Source organism: Felis catus, chromosome A2 (assembly GCF_018350175.1).
Source record: "Felis catus isolate Fca126 chromosome A2, F.catus_Fca126_mat1.0, whole genome shotgun sequence".
NCBI classification, from domain to species: Eukaryota; Metazoa; Chordata; class Mammalia; order Carnivora; family Felidae; genus Felis; species Felis catus.
In genome coordinates, this window is record NC_058369.1 from 97,948,647 (window position 1) to 97,964,010 (window position 15,364).

Sequence of the window (15,364 nt, forward strand, 5' to 3'; positions counted from 1 at the left end):
ACCTTTTATCTGTATATTGACCAGATAAATGGATAACCAGACTGAGAAAAAAGATGTGTTCTTCCACTTTAAATATCTTTGGGTTTTCCCTTTCCCCACCCTGAGTGATTCAGTATCATTTTTGTTCTGTAGAGTTTCGTTATCCTGACCTTAACGGTCTGTGAAACAAATAGAGCTTGCTGATGACTCTTCATAAAGAACCAGAGATTAATTTAAATAATATGTGATTTGATTATATTATTCTAAATGTCTCATTTTTTCCCTTATCCATTTGACATATTTGGACTTTTTTAATGTTTCCAACTCCCTTTTAAACTCCTTCAGTCATTTCAGTTAGTGTATGATAAAATGGCCATGGGAAATAGGGTGACCACCTCCCCACTTACATAGGACTGAGGGTTTCCCAGATGTGGAACTTTTGGTGTGAAACTGTGATAGTCCCAACCAATCTGGGAGGAACTGGTTGGTCAACGGAAAAGAAGGGGAGAACGTTAAGAGAGGTAGACAGGCTGAATATTAAAAACTAAAATCTACATTTGTTGTTGATACTGATCCTATGTACCTTCAGCCACCATGTAGCTAAAATAGTTTTATGTTACTTTGTAAATTATAAAAGGATGAAGTTTTAGTGACCTCAATAAGAAGTTCTTGAATAAATCCTTTTCTCTGTTTCCACATTTACAGAATAGGGATAGCATACTTCCTCACAGGAAAGTCGTGAAAATCAGGGAGTTGGTTTAAAAAATATCTGGGGCGCCTGGGTGGCGCAGTCGGTTAAGCGTCCGACTTCAGCCAGGTCACGATCTCGCGGTCCGTGAGTACGAGCCCCGCGTCAGGCTCTGGGCTGATGGCTCGGAGCCTGGAGCCTGTTTCCGATTCTGTGTCTCCCTCTCTCTCTGGCCCTCCACCGTTCATGCTCTGTCTCTCTCTGTCCCAAAAATAAATAAAAAACGTTGAAAAAAAATTAAAAAAAAATATTTTAATTACTGTATTTCCAGATGTGCAAATGCACCATACGTTGTAATAGTTGAATAGGAAGACATTTCCAAAGTCTTCTCTCTTATTCCTTAAACTCTTCTTTCCCAACTAGGAGTGGTAAGCAGGTTTAAGGGCTAGTTTGAGGTTGAGATGATGTCCCTAGAAAGAGAACCTGAAGCAGAGGCACTGCCAAAGCAGTGAATGTAGCATTTGAGAGTTAGGAGTCTCTTCTATCTTCTATAGTGAGGTGTCTGTCATGTCATTAGTGGTTCTTCTCCTCCTGAATATTAATGTATTAATATTTACTATGCTTCTCAGGGATGTATAAATAATGTACCGAGAAGGTACAGTGAAGCATAGAAAACTATGCTTTCTGATCTCAGAGAGCTTACATGGGGTCAGATAATCAATGTATAAAAATATAACTATTGTTTACAATATTGTTTGTTTAACTGTTACAGGCAATGATTCATGTGAATACCTTCTCTCAAGTGGCAGATTTCTTGGAGAGAAAGTTTGGCAACCTCACAGTTGCATGATGCATAAATACAAAATCAGGTAAGTTTTCTTATTTCGTTGTTTTTTTCTTTTCTCAGATAGGTCTTTTTTTTTTAATGTTTATTTATTTATTTATTTTTGAGAGAGAAAGAGCACATGCATGAGTGGAGGAGGGGCAAAGAGTGAGGGAGATACAGAATCTGAAGCGGGCTCCAGGCTCAAGGCTGTCAGTGCAGAGCCAGACATGGGGCTCAAACTCATGAACCATGAGATCATGACCTGAGCCGAAATCAAGAGTCAGACGCTTAACTGACTGGGCCACCTGGCATCTCTCTAGGATAGGTTTTAATAACGAGTGGAGAAAGGTTGATGAAGCAAAGGAAATACTACATGGTACTTCTCTATATGATGATAGAGAATTGCCAACAGAGTGTGGGGGTGGGGGTGAGTCCAAATGAAGATTCCTGCCAAAAGCATTAGGGGAAGAATTTTGTCCAAGCTTCTGTATCTCAGGTGAGAGATAATCAGGCCCAAGGCAATAAATAGCCCTTGAGAGAAGGACTCTAGCTTTAGGACCTGGATAGCTACCTTGTCGAGTCATTCTGAGATAATGGATATAAAGCACTTAATATACTTAGAGTACATATTAAACACTTAATAAACGGGGGCTGTAAGTATTGAGAGTTAGTTGATCATCCATGGGCTGGTTGATTAAGCAAACCTAGCCACCTATTTCTAAAGCAACGTGAACTATATGTATAATAATCCTGCACTATTTTCTTCACAGACTGTGCTTTGAAATGCCAACATGCTGATTTTACTTATTGTAATTAATGTTTCTTTGTTGATTTCAGTGAAGCAAAGAACTGTCTTGTAGATAAACATATTGCATTTATTGGAGATTCCAGAATTCGTCAGTTGTTTTATTCTTTTGTAAAAATAATTAATCCCCAATTCAAAGAAGAAGGAAATAAGGTAAAACTTACCTATTTTCTTTATTGTTTTAGAAGTTAACCACCTGAATAGTTATAGGAGGAATGTGTCTTTTCATAATAACAAAAAGAGTGATAAAAGTTTTATTACTTTGGTTTTGGGAAAGGTGGAAGGAAAAAGGGACAATAGGGAATATCATAGAGAACATAATGAGGAACATAAGAAAAATAAGTGGTGGCAACGGATTAGTAAACCTTTTATTACTTGAAACTTCTAATTTTCAGAAATGATAAGTTCTTTCAATGGAAATTTTTTTGAGAATTCCTTACAACAAAAACTAAGAGCAAATATCCCTTATTCTTCTTTTCATATTTGCCATATTTCTTTTCAGTCTCTTTAAAATAATAATCTTGTAATCTTTTAGCATGTCTTATGTCTTGTTTCCACCACTTATCATAATTCATGGTATTATTATATAATCAATGTAAGTATCATCATAATGGCAACATGTTATTGAATGGATATGATGTAATATATAATTTTCTTTTTTCTTCTTGTACTTTTGTATTTTTTTTTACTTTTGCAATTTAAGAAAGGACATTCTCAATTACATCTTTGTGTGAAAACTTTGCTTTTTAAATTATTTCTGTAGATGGAATCCCTGCAATGCAAATATTAGGTTAAAGAATCCAGTTTAAAAAATATTGATTATATTGCTAAACTATTTTCATTTATACTGTTACTGGCAATGCCCATCAGGACCTAATTTTCTGCAACTGTACTGGCACTGGGCAATTACGCTATATAATTAAAACAACAATGCAACAAATATCTGCTACTTTTATAGAAAATTCCTGATTTTATTTTTTAAAATTTATTTATTTATTTATTTATTTTAACGTTTATTTATTTTTGAGACAGAGAGAGACAGAGCATGAACGGGGGAGGGGCAGAGAGAGAGGGAGACACAGAATCGGAAGCAGGCTCCAGGCTCTGAGCAATCAGCCCAGAGCCCGACGCGGGGCTCAAGCTCACTGACCCTGAGATCGTGACCTGAGCTGAAGTCGGACGCTTAACTGACTGAGCCACTCAGGCACCCCGAAAATTTCTGATTTTAAAAATATATCTTTGAAAACTAGCAAGAATGGATCTCTCTCTCTCTCTCTCTCTCTCTATATATATATATATATATATTTGTTAATAAATTTGTTGATTAGTTAATATTTTATGAATCATCATACCTTTCTTTTTATACATTTTTAAGTGATCCAAAGTTTGAATCCCTGTCTTCAGCTGTGTATGATTGGGAGTGGGCAATAGCAAGGAGAGAAAAGTGAAATACAAGAAAGTTCAGAATTTTAGGGGGAATAGCTCATGATTTTATGATGAAAATCTGCCTGTTCACCTCAACTTGCCCTGTGGTAAGGAGTTAAAAAATTAGGGACTTCACAGCTAAACATCTAGCCACGTAGTAATGATAGTAGTGGGTGCTAAATTCCTTGGGAACTGTTCTTTGTGAGAAGAATCCATCAGCTATTAGAAATTTTGTCCACTAGAAAAGGCTAGTATAGATTTTAAATCTGCATAATGGAAAATGATAAAGTCAATTTTTCATTTAATTTGGTATCTGTAAATGTATTTTTCATTGGTAATTATATACATAAAATTATATAGAAAATTGGAACTATTGAATTCTATGAGATTATCACAATTTAAGGTAAAAAAACTTAAGTGAACTTCTAAAAAGTAGAGAGATTTCTGACTTTTTTAAATTTCTGATTTTTTAAATACATGTCTTATGCCTCACCCAGTCTGGCACATTGTATAAGCTGATTATTATTATTATTGTTTTAGCCTCGGTGTGGGTTAGTTTGGGTAGAAGTATTGAAGATAGTTCTTTGTTTGAATTTTTTTCTTTTCTGTGTTGAGGCAAAAAGAATTGTATTTTATTTATTTTTTTATAGTTGATTCATTTTTGAAAGACAGAGAATGAGCAGGGGAAGGGCAAAAGGAGAGGGAGACACAGAATCTGAAGCAGGCTCCAGGCTCTGAGCTGTCAGCACAGAGCTGGATGCTGGACTCTAACCCACAAACCATGAGATAGTGACCCGAGCTGAAGTCGGAAGCTTAAACGACTGAGCCATCCAGGCGCCACAAGGCAAAAAGAATTTTAAAGAAGCTATAGAGCAGGACTTTTTTCAAATTCTGTTTTGTAGATTAGTTCTGTAGAAGCCGTGGTCAAATAAGTTTGGGCAGCACTAGATGTTATATCCCCTTTTCAATGATTTTAATTTAGGCTAGGATGTTAAAAACTTGGACGTCTTGCAGTAAAACAACAACAACGACAACAACAACAAAACTGTGTTGCTTTCAGCTGGAGGGCAAACTAGATACTCTGGGGGCCCCTTCTACCTCAAACTAACTAGATCCTAGATTAAAAAAAAAAACAAAAAACTTGTTGATGTGTTTCTAGACTTTGAGGAAATGGGACACACTCCCCTCAAAAGGAACAAACTATGATTCAAACCAGAGATGGGAACAATAATAGTAGGTACTCAGTAGGGGTTCAGGTTGACCTGAAGACAGATGCCAAAGGCTGCAGTAGAAAACTAAGCTTTGGGCCAGCATATTTCTCAGTAGTAATATTGGAAGCCAGAAGACACTAGAATAATAGCTTTAAACTTCTGACAGAAAGTAAATTTCAACCTCGAATTGTATTGTGTATCTAGCATACAATGTCTATTCTTCAAATTTAGAACATTTTCAGATAAACAAAAGTGAAGAGGGTTTACTGCTAGATAGACTTACAGTAAAGGACTTTTTAAAGGGTAAACTTCAGGAAGAAAGGGAATAATTCAGAAAAAAATGATCTGAAATGTAAGAAGCAGTGGTTAAAGAAAATCCTAAACAGGTAAATCTAAGCAAACACTGTCTATATAAAATAATAATTCTTTTTTACATTTTACAAAAAGACTGTATTAAAGAACTAGCCAATAATAGCTTATAAATCAGAGGGAGATGGTCAGTTTTCTAATATCCTCTTTACTCTTTAAAGTATTATCTTACTTCAGAACTTAAGTTAAAGATGATAGTAAAATTTCAAGAGCAAAGGATAAAAGAATTAGGATGTGTGAATTCCAAACCAGAAGAACAAAAAAATTAAAACCAAACTCATCTAATGCCAAATATATGTGCCATACATACATACACATGCACGCACACATATATGCTCACACACATACATTCATATGTATATATACAAAAACATATGTACATGTGAAAATCAGTGTTTATATATATTCCACATATATAAAAAAACCTATGTATGTGTGAGGGAGCTAGAAGTCAAAAAGTAAAATGGCAGAAACATTTATAATCAAAATAAGGGTAGCAGTCTAAACTTGCTTACCAAACAGATTTTCAGATTGGTTTTTAAAAGAACTTTCTGCTGCTTCAAAATACATACCTAAAACAAAAGGATATGGAAGGTTGTAATTAAAAATGAGAAAAGATTTATTAGACAAATAGTTATTAAAGAAAGATAAGTCATATTAATGTGAGACAATAGATGGTAAGGCAAAAAGTATTATCAGGGATACAGATACTTTTTAATGACAAAAGTTTCAAATCACTAAGATTTTAAACTCATGCACATGAAATAAATTAACCTCAAAATGTATAAAGCAAAATTAATGTGATTACAGTGAGGAGTTGACAAATCCTCCATCAAAGTGAGAGAATTGCTCACTGCTCATGCATTTAATGATAGGACAAGCAAAATTACTAAGCATATCTGATTTTATGAACTTACAGCTCAATACTTAAAGAAGACACTAAAAAATAAAAGAATATATTTTTTCAAAGTATATGTGGAACCTTTTTTGACAACATGTTGGGCCATTAAGCAGGTCTTGACAATATCAGAGAATTGGTATCGTTCTGTCTCTATGAGATTAGTTCCTTTATATTCCAACTTAACCTGATAAAAATTCTAGACGCCTACAGTAAATATCCCTAATAGTGAAATGTTAGACACATTTATGTTAAACTCAATAAGAAGAAAAGGCTGCCCATTATTGCTGCTTCTGTTCAGCATTATATTAGAGGCCCTTAGCCAAGGAAAGGTAAAGATGTAAAGATTAGAAAGAGATAGACTCAGAAGTTCATATGATACAATTATATACAAAGAAAACTCTGAAGAATCTATAGAAAATTACTAGATGTAATAAAAATTTCAACAAGATAGTTGGTATTAAGATAAACATACAGAAATTAATTGTAACTCAATAAAGCTGTTAAAAGTGAATTGCATACCGCACTCCAGGAATGTAGATTCAAAATACTTAAAATATACTGTATACAAAAGTAACAAAAACCATATAGTACATAGGAACAAGCCTCGCAAACGTGGATGATTTCTGTATACAGAAAAAAAATTTTTATGTAAACAAAATTTAAAATGATATAATTAAATGGAAAATATATACTATATTTTGGAATGAGAAGAATCAATATTGTAAATATGTGAGTTATTCCTAAATTGATCTGTAGGTTCAATGTAATTCAAATAAAATCCTAACAGGATTTGTTGTGGGACTTTACCAGTTGATCCTAAATTTTATGTGGAAGGGCAGTGGACCAAGAATAACAACAACAGATCTGAAGAACAAGGTGGAAAAGACTTATCTTCCAGTATCAGGACTGATTTTAACTGTGTTGTAATAAAGACAATGTGGTGTTGGTAGAGCTAAATCAAGAAACCAATCGAACAGGATATAGAACTTTAAAATAAATGCGTGCATATACAAAGACTTAATAAATAACAGAGATGCCATTAAAGATCCCTGGAGAAAAGAAGGTCTATCTAATTAATGATCTGAGGCATCATTATGGTTATGGTTATACATATAGAAAAAAGTGAAATTGGAAGCCCTACCTTACACCATCAAGTAAAATCATTTCTAGATGAATTTAGACTTAAATGTGGAAGCCAAAACTTTTAAACCTTTAGGAAAAAAAAAATGCAGGGGAATATCTTCATTACTTCAAGTAGGAAAAAGTTTCTTACATAAGAAACAAAACATGCTAACCATAAAATAAAAGATGGATAAATTCACATGCCTTAAGATTAAGAATATCTGTTCACCAAAAGATACCTGACAGAAAAAAGCTAAGCTACAAACTAGAAGATATTTATAGTATACATCCAAGAGATGTAAGGAATCACAAATTAATTTAAAAAAAAAAAAAAAAAGACAACCTAATAGAAAACAAAAGGGTAAAGGCATGGCCAGTCATTTCACAGAAAAGAAAACATAAATCCCAACATGAATCTAAAAGATGTTTAACTTCATTGGTAATCAGGGAAATTCAAATTAAGACCATAGTGAAATACCATTTTATACCTACTTATGTGACAGAAATTAAATTTGACAATGGCAAAAAAATATGAAATCTGACAAGATTTATTAAAGACTCTGTATCTGAAACTGTTGATGAAAATATAAATTATTAAAACACTTCAGAAAATAGCTTACATTGTCATGTGAGGGTGAATATTTGTATGGCCTGTGAACCTGTAGGGAAACTCTTACTCATGTAAGAGATATGCACAAGAGGGTAACTGTCAGTGCTGTTTATAATCTAGATTTGGTGTGTTTTATCAACCGGCCTACACTCTACAAAAATAATAAATATAATATTTGATATATATAAATATGATAAGTTCATTGACGTATGAAAGTTTTAAAAGGCCAGGAGATGTTCTAGATTTAAAGAGTAAAGAGACATGATAAAGAGATATGATTTTAATTGAATTCTAGATTAAAATAGAAGTGCTATAGAGAGGGGTGCCTGGGTGGCTCAGGGTCAAGTATCCCGACTTCGTCTCAAATCATGATGTCACAGTTCATGAGTTTGAGCCCCACGTCAGGCTCTGGGCTGACAGCTCAAAGTCTGGAGCCTACTTCGGATTCTGTGTCTCCCTCTCTCTCTGCCCTCCCCTGCTCATGCTCTGTCTTTCTCTCTCTCTCTCTCAAAAATAAACATTTAAAAAAAATTTTTAAAAAAGAGCTATAGCGAGGAAAAAAGAAGAGAGTGGAAAATTTGAACATGGACTGTATATTAGATTAATATTTTATCAATGTCAGATTTCTTAGGTGGGATTATAATATTGAGGTTATATAAAAGAATATCCATGTTCTTAGGAAATACATGCTGATGTTTTAAAGGGTGAAATGTTATGTCTGCACTTGACTTTTTTTTGTTTTCCAATATATGAAATTTATTGTCAAATTGGTTTCCATACAACACCCAGTGCTCATCCTGCTCTTTACTTTTATATGGTTCAGTAAAAGGAAAACAATGTATATGTCTATGCAGAGAGAGACAAGAAGCTGGTGGAGGAAATGTTAACAATTCATAAAGGGTATTTGGGGTGCTCATTATAATTTTGTCAATTTTGCTCCAAGTTTGACATTTTTCTTTTCTTTTTTTTAAGTTTGACATTTCTCAAAATTAAAAGTGGGAGAGAAAGCCAGTAACACTAAACAATATATCATTAAAGGATGCATATACATGTGACAAAACTATATAATAAAAAAGAAAGCAAAATACAAACAAAATTCAAAGTAGTGAAAGGTCCACATAGGTCATTCAGTGTGTTGGTAGTGCTCTGATTTCTGCGATGGACTCATGAGTGCTTATTTATTTTTACTGTGCTTTGTGACTTACATATGAGACATATTCTTTTGTGTATATCAAAGGAAAAGAAGAGAGAGGTTAAATTGAATTACCTGAGCTATGCAATAGCTATGGGATAGTAGAAGGAAAACACTTGTGTGATTTGGTCTGACCCAGTAATTCCGAGACTTATTTGACCAAGAAAACTCTTCATAGAACACACCTGAAAGTACAGTTGGTCTCAGAGTCCTTTTGGGAAATGATGCTTGAATTTTAAAAGTTAGCATGCTGATAAAAGTAAGCTTTATTTCACAGAGATATAAGTATAAATACTGTTTGGTTAAATTAATGAAGACATTTCAACCTTGGTTTTAGGAAGAATTACCTTTTTTTATTTGACCACTTCTATCCCCCACCCCACCCTAGAGTTTTATGGAATGCTTGGTTACTAGAAGTTGTCTCCAAACTCTGATTTTTTTATTCAACTGGACCATTTATACAGTCTTTGAAACGAAACCCAAAATAACCTAGAGCCGTATATGTGCACTCCTGTTCAGACAAGACTGATACTAGTGTATTGTTGAGAACAGACTAGATGTTGCTGCAGCAACAAACCACTCTACAACCTTGACAAAACAGAAGTTTATTTCTCACTTAGAGCTACATGTTGTGGGTGGGTTGGCAAGAGGTTTTACTCTATGCAGTCATTTGGAGATCCCTCATTTGGAGATCCCTCCTTGTTGGAATTTATACCACCTTCCAGTTGTACCAGCCTCTGTAGTCTCAGCATCAGGTTAAGTCAGAGACTAGAGAATTACCCTGAGAAATTCAGCTGGGAGTGACCCACATCACATCTAGCCATGTTACGTTGGCCAGAACTAGTCATGTGGTTCTAACTGGTGGGGACTCAGGAAATGCAGAGGAGCTCTCCATCTCTGCCATAGATAATAATATTAAGACTAAATTGGAATGTGGCAATCTTGGCAAAAAGATACAGGTTCACATAACTGCTTGTTTGGAGTTGAGGTTTTATCTTTAGACTCTATCTTAGATGTTAAAAATCACATATAAACAATTTAGTGTCACTTATTTTTTGGTATTCTATGCAAGTGTTTTTCCCTTCAGGTTGAATATAGATAATTGAGATGTAGTGCATAAATAAATCAGCAAAAGCAGCTAAAGGGAGAATTAATGACATAAAATTAATCCATACATTAATATTCCTTGGTTTGTCTCTTTTTAATGACAGCATGGAAACATTCCTTTTGAAGACAAGATTTCATCAGTTAAAGTGGTAGGTTAATGTAACAGTAAGCTAAATGTTATGTTGAAACTATATTCATTGGTTAATTTATTTGTAGATCAGCTAATGCTTTGTAGGTATTAAATATATTTCAGTGTATTTAGAGTAGATAAGAATGGTAAAATGATTGAATAAATGTTTGTATGCACAGTTTTGTGTAATGAAATGGAAAATTTGGTCTCTCAGATTTTTTAATCCAGAAAATAATAATCTTGTATGTTAATTTGAAACCGTTATGTGTTCAGGATTAATATCCATAAAAGAATATCTGTGACTTTTCTGAATTCCTAGTCACAGTGACTTCTCCTAAATACTGAGAATACAGTAGGGGTCAAGACAAAAATGTCCTAGACTTAATGGATTTTGAAAGTCATTACAGTTCACTACATGCTTTAAATGTGGAATAAGGATGGTGAAAAGGAAAAAGTGGGAGGCGCCTGGGTGGCTCAGTTGGTTGAGCTTCTGACTCTTGATTTTAACTCTTTTAGCTTTTGGATTTAACTCCCAGGGTTGTGCGATTGAGCCCCAAGTCTTACTCCGTGCCAAAGGTGGAGCCTGCGTAAGATTCTCTCTTCTTTGCCCCCTCCCCTGCTCGCACTGTCTCTCCCTCTAAAAATAATAAAAAAAAAAAAAATTAAAAAAGAGGTGGGCATTAGGAATGTACAAAACAGTGAATTAAAAATAGTTTTCCTCTTTGAGAAAGATGTTTTAACTGAAGCTTCAAGGATAAGTAGGAGCGAGTCAGGCTCAGTGGAGAAGTTTTATGAGCATTGTAGGCAGAACAGTATGTGCAAAGTCCTAGAGAAAAAAGGAGCACATAGAGCATTCCAGGAGCTGAAGGAGAATCAACAGAGTACTTAAAGTGAGGGGAAAGTGGGAGGAGAAACGGTAGAATGTCTTCTTGGTAGAGGCCAGATCCTATACCTCCTTAGTAGTTTTAAGGACTTTGAAATTTATTCTGAGGACAATTGAAAGTCCTTGAATATTTAAGCAAGGATGTGTGGCAAGATCAGATTTAAATTTTAAAAGATGACTGTGGAGAATAGTTTAGAGGAAAGTAGAAGTGGATACAAGAATTCCTGTGAGGCCCTTGGGAAACCGAGATGGGAGATGAAGATGTCATGGACAAGGTGTGTTTTACTTTAGGTACTCTTTTTTTTTTTTTTTTTTTTTTTAATGTTTATTCATTTTTGAGACAGAGGGAGACAGAGTGCAAGGAGGGGAGGAGCAGAGAGAGAGGGAGACACAGAATCCAAGGCAGGCTCCAGGCTCCGAGCAGTCAGCACAGAGCCCAACGCGGAGCTCGAACTCACGAACTGTGAGATCATGACCTGAGCTGAAGTCGGATGCTTAACTGACTGAGCCACCCAGGCACCCCTTACTTTAGGTACTCTTGAAGAGATGGGTTCATGTTTCTTTTAGGCAGCACGAATAAGTTTCTTTGACTTTTTATTCACTATGTTTCTTTTTTTAGGATTTTCTATGGCATCCAGAAGTTAATGGTTCTATGAAACAGTGTATCAAAGTATGGACTGAGGTCTGTATTTGAACATCTAGGTCTCTCTGGTTTTAAGCAACCAAATTTTAAAAGCTCATGAGCACTCCTTGTGTTTCTCCCCCTTACTTGCCTGTCCTACTCTTCTGTCTCTGCCGACTTTCTTCATAGTGACTAATTGTGCTGGATGGATCTGGTCACTTTACTGAGAAGAGGGAGTTTTGATCTGGTACCTCTGCTGCCACCACTCTAACCCTACTGTGGTTATGCTGATGCCACATTTTCCAGACAGAATTTTCTGTTACTTCTGTTGCCCAGTTAACTCAAACCCAGGTCATCTTCTTGCACAACATACATTCTCTTGAGCATGTTCCCACTTTTTCAAACTCATGCCCAGATTCTTCAGGAAACTTTTGTTGTTGTTGTTGTTAAATAGCCTGTTTTCTTCCCTTTTATCATTACATTTGTGGCCCAGAAGTCAAGTCTGGCATATTTTGGCTCATAATGTTTGGAGATAGATATAAGGGCAAGCATTCTATTCACCTCGAAAACCCCAAAGTCCTTTCTAGAATCTCCACAGTAGTCTCCATATAGCTCTTTGTCCTTTACTTAAACCTGTCTTCTTTCCTTAGAGGTATTTGCATTTGGGATGGATAAAACAGTATTCAATTTTGTTGACCTTGTTTTACTTAATTACTTATACTGCACTGGTATTTTTCTTTGCTTCTTTTCACAGTACATGTTTAGCACTGCAACCACTTCATACACCAAATAAGCTTTTGTAGGATCCAGTGGGAACCTAGTCAACATTTCTAACATTTTTTTTTTGACAAAATGTGTTTAAGTTTTCAAAAAACAAAATATGAAGACAAATTCTAGAATTCAACTTTCTGGTAACTTGCAGTCTCACATAATTGTATTTTGTCTTTGTTGATTTGTTTATTCCAAAAGTGTAGAATAATGTTACATGTATATATTTCAAATGATTTAAACATATGTTTTATATTTGTGCTGGACCTGAAAGTATATCATTAAAGTAGTAGAAATTCACAGTTAAAGAAGCATCAATGCAGCATAATTTATAATTCCTGTAAAATCATCGATAACTTTTTTTATTTACTAACCTGGAGTTACATTGCATATCCAGATTTTCAGTTCTTATAATTTGCTAAAACTAGTTTTTAGAGCTTTAGATTCTATTGTAAGATTCCTTATGACTACTGGGGGATAGGAAGGATTCCACTTATTTAGGTAGATGGCTGTGTCATTACTTAAGATTGACTGATTGATTGATTGATTTCATTTATTTAAAAAGTATGTATGTATGCATGTTTTTATGTATTTTTTTATTATTTTCATAGTAGCTAGACCCTGAGAATACAACAATCCATATTAGTATTATTTATGTAATATTGCTGGCTTTACATTCGGTGTTAGGAGTGTAGCTAGTAATTAGCCTCAGTCTCAGCCTTCAAAGAATTTTCAGTACCTAGTGTATAGTGACTTTCTGATGAATAATAATATGGTAAGATGAAGAGTAAGTACAGAATTGAGCACAAAGAACTATGAAAGCACCATGGATAGAGGCACTTAGGATGGCGGTTGGTTAGATACAGGTGATGGTTTAAGAAAGCTTTACAGAAGAGGTAATATTTCCAGAAGAACTGTGGGGTTAGAAGGATACACTTATTAACTGAAAGAGCATTATTGTAGCCTACAGCCATAAAAGCAAAGTTGAATTTAGACAACTCTGCTGTGATTCAACAGATATTTATTAATCACCTGCCATTTTCTAGGTACTAGGCTAAAAAGTGCTGATACCCAGTTAACATGATAGAGTTCCTCTCCTCAAAGAGCTTCCAGATGAGTGGCAGATATAGTTAATTAAGAAAGTAATGTGACAAGTGCCAAAATAGGGGAAGAATAGGGTACAGCAAGATTACAGAGAATAGGCACTAACTATAAGTTTTCAAAACTAGTTTTCAGGTAAAGTGATTTTAAGGGTGAGAGCCTGTTATGAGAAAGGAGGGTTGTTTCATGCACAAGAAATAGCATATGCAAAGATACTGAAGATAGACTGTAGCCTATTCAGGGAATCACTAGCAGTTTTAGTATGGCTGGAACTTAAATTCAAAGTGCTTTTTTTATTTGCGTTTGGTTTTGGCTGTTATTTCCATGTGCCTCATTTGAGGAGAGGGCTAATAAGAGATGAGGTAAGCAGATATTACATTATGAATAATATCTTAAGTTGTATTCGGTGTGGTATAAATTCATTTATCTATCTATCCATGTTTTGATTACTTCTAAATACTTCAGGGTATATTTCCTAAAAATAAGAATATTGAGTTTAATTTGTGTTGAGGGTAGTGGAGAACCACTGAAACGTTTAAACAGAATGGTGACATGTATTGAGGGAGTCATGGGAAGTTAGGGTAAACTGTGAAGGAACCAACAATTTAGATTTAATTCTGTAGGTGAGGGCACTCATTAAGAAGTCTGAGCTACTCAGATGGAATTGGAGAATCTGGGTATTGTGTGAGGTGATAGTTGAAGTTACTTGAATGGAAGACATTGAATAGGCACAGAGTTTAGAGATTAAAGAAGAGGACTTGGTAATGCAACTATCAAAAACATTTTGAGAAGGGGCAGTAAAGGAGGTAAGAGGAAAAGCAGGAGAAGAATAACTGTATCATGACACACAAGGGGAGGCAAGAGTTTTAAAAACTGGACAGTCAGAAGTGTCACTTTAGGAACTAGACAGGGTAGAATGAAGCTAACAGAACGTAGAAATCCAGAATTCATGAATGGGATCAGTCTTAGTGCATGGTGAAGCCCCAAATCAAAATGTGATCAATTGAGGCATAAATGAGAGATAAGGAAATTCACATAGGGAGGGCAAAATGCTCTTCCAAGTAATCTGTTGGTTAACAGTACAAGGAGGAAGGATTTGAGAATGAGGCAAGGTTGAAGGAACATTTTTTTAGTCTAAAGATGATATAGCATTTTGTAGATGGGGGAATAAAGGAGGCTAGAGAAGGAAAATGAAATCGATGAGAATTGGAGATTGATCATTCATGGATATATCCCTGGACAGAAAGAGGGGGCCGATAGAGACACAGAGTAAGGATTAGCCATTAAGAGGATTAGCCATTGACTCTATTGTTCAAGGAAGATAGGCTGGGAGAAGTTGTAAGAATAGAGGAAGTCTAGAGCACACAAGCCAGATGAATTCCATTTTCTCCATGAAATTTGAGAATTTTATACCAAAAGTGAGAAGGGAGGCAAGAGGGACCTGTAGAAGAGAAATAAGATTTGGGGTTAATGACTGTGACAAATCAGAAAGGGAGCCACCTAGAGATGAGGAAGAAATTCCACTAAAATAGCAGTGTAAAATGAAACACACTAGACTGGAAATGAGAGTATCCATGAAGGAAATTATTGTTATTCTTTTTCTCTGCTTTCATAGTCTTCTACCT

At 35.0% G+C, this 15,364-nt stretch overlaps 1 protein-coding gene across 13 annotated transcripts in view; it reads left to right on the top strand.

Moving 5' to 3' along the window:
* Positions 1–15,364, top strand: part of CASD1 (CAS1 domain containing 1) — a 68,447-nt gene that overhangs the window by 7,256 nt on the left and 45,827 nt on the right. For 12 of the 13 annotated variants that reach the window (XM_023250355.2, XM_023250352.2, XM_023250354.2 and 9 more), the window contains exons 2-5: positions 1,440–1,536; positions 2,331–2,451; positions 10,340–10,384; positions 11,868–11,930. In XM_023250355.2, the coding sequence (XP_023106123.1) occupies positions 1,440–1,536; positions 2,331–2,451; positions 10,340–10,384; positions 11,868–11,930 (326 nt within the window). Of the gene's footprint in view, positions 1–1,439; positions 1,537–2,330; positions 2,452–10,339; positions 10,385–10,931; positions 10,953–11,867; positions 11,931–15,364 lie in introns of those variants that run through there. The other variant, XM_045052385.1, reaches the window with a different exon arrangement.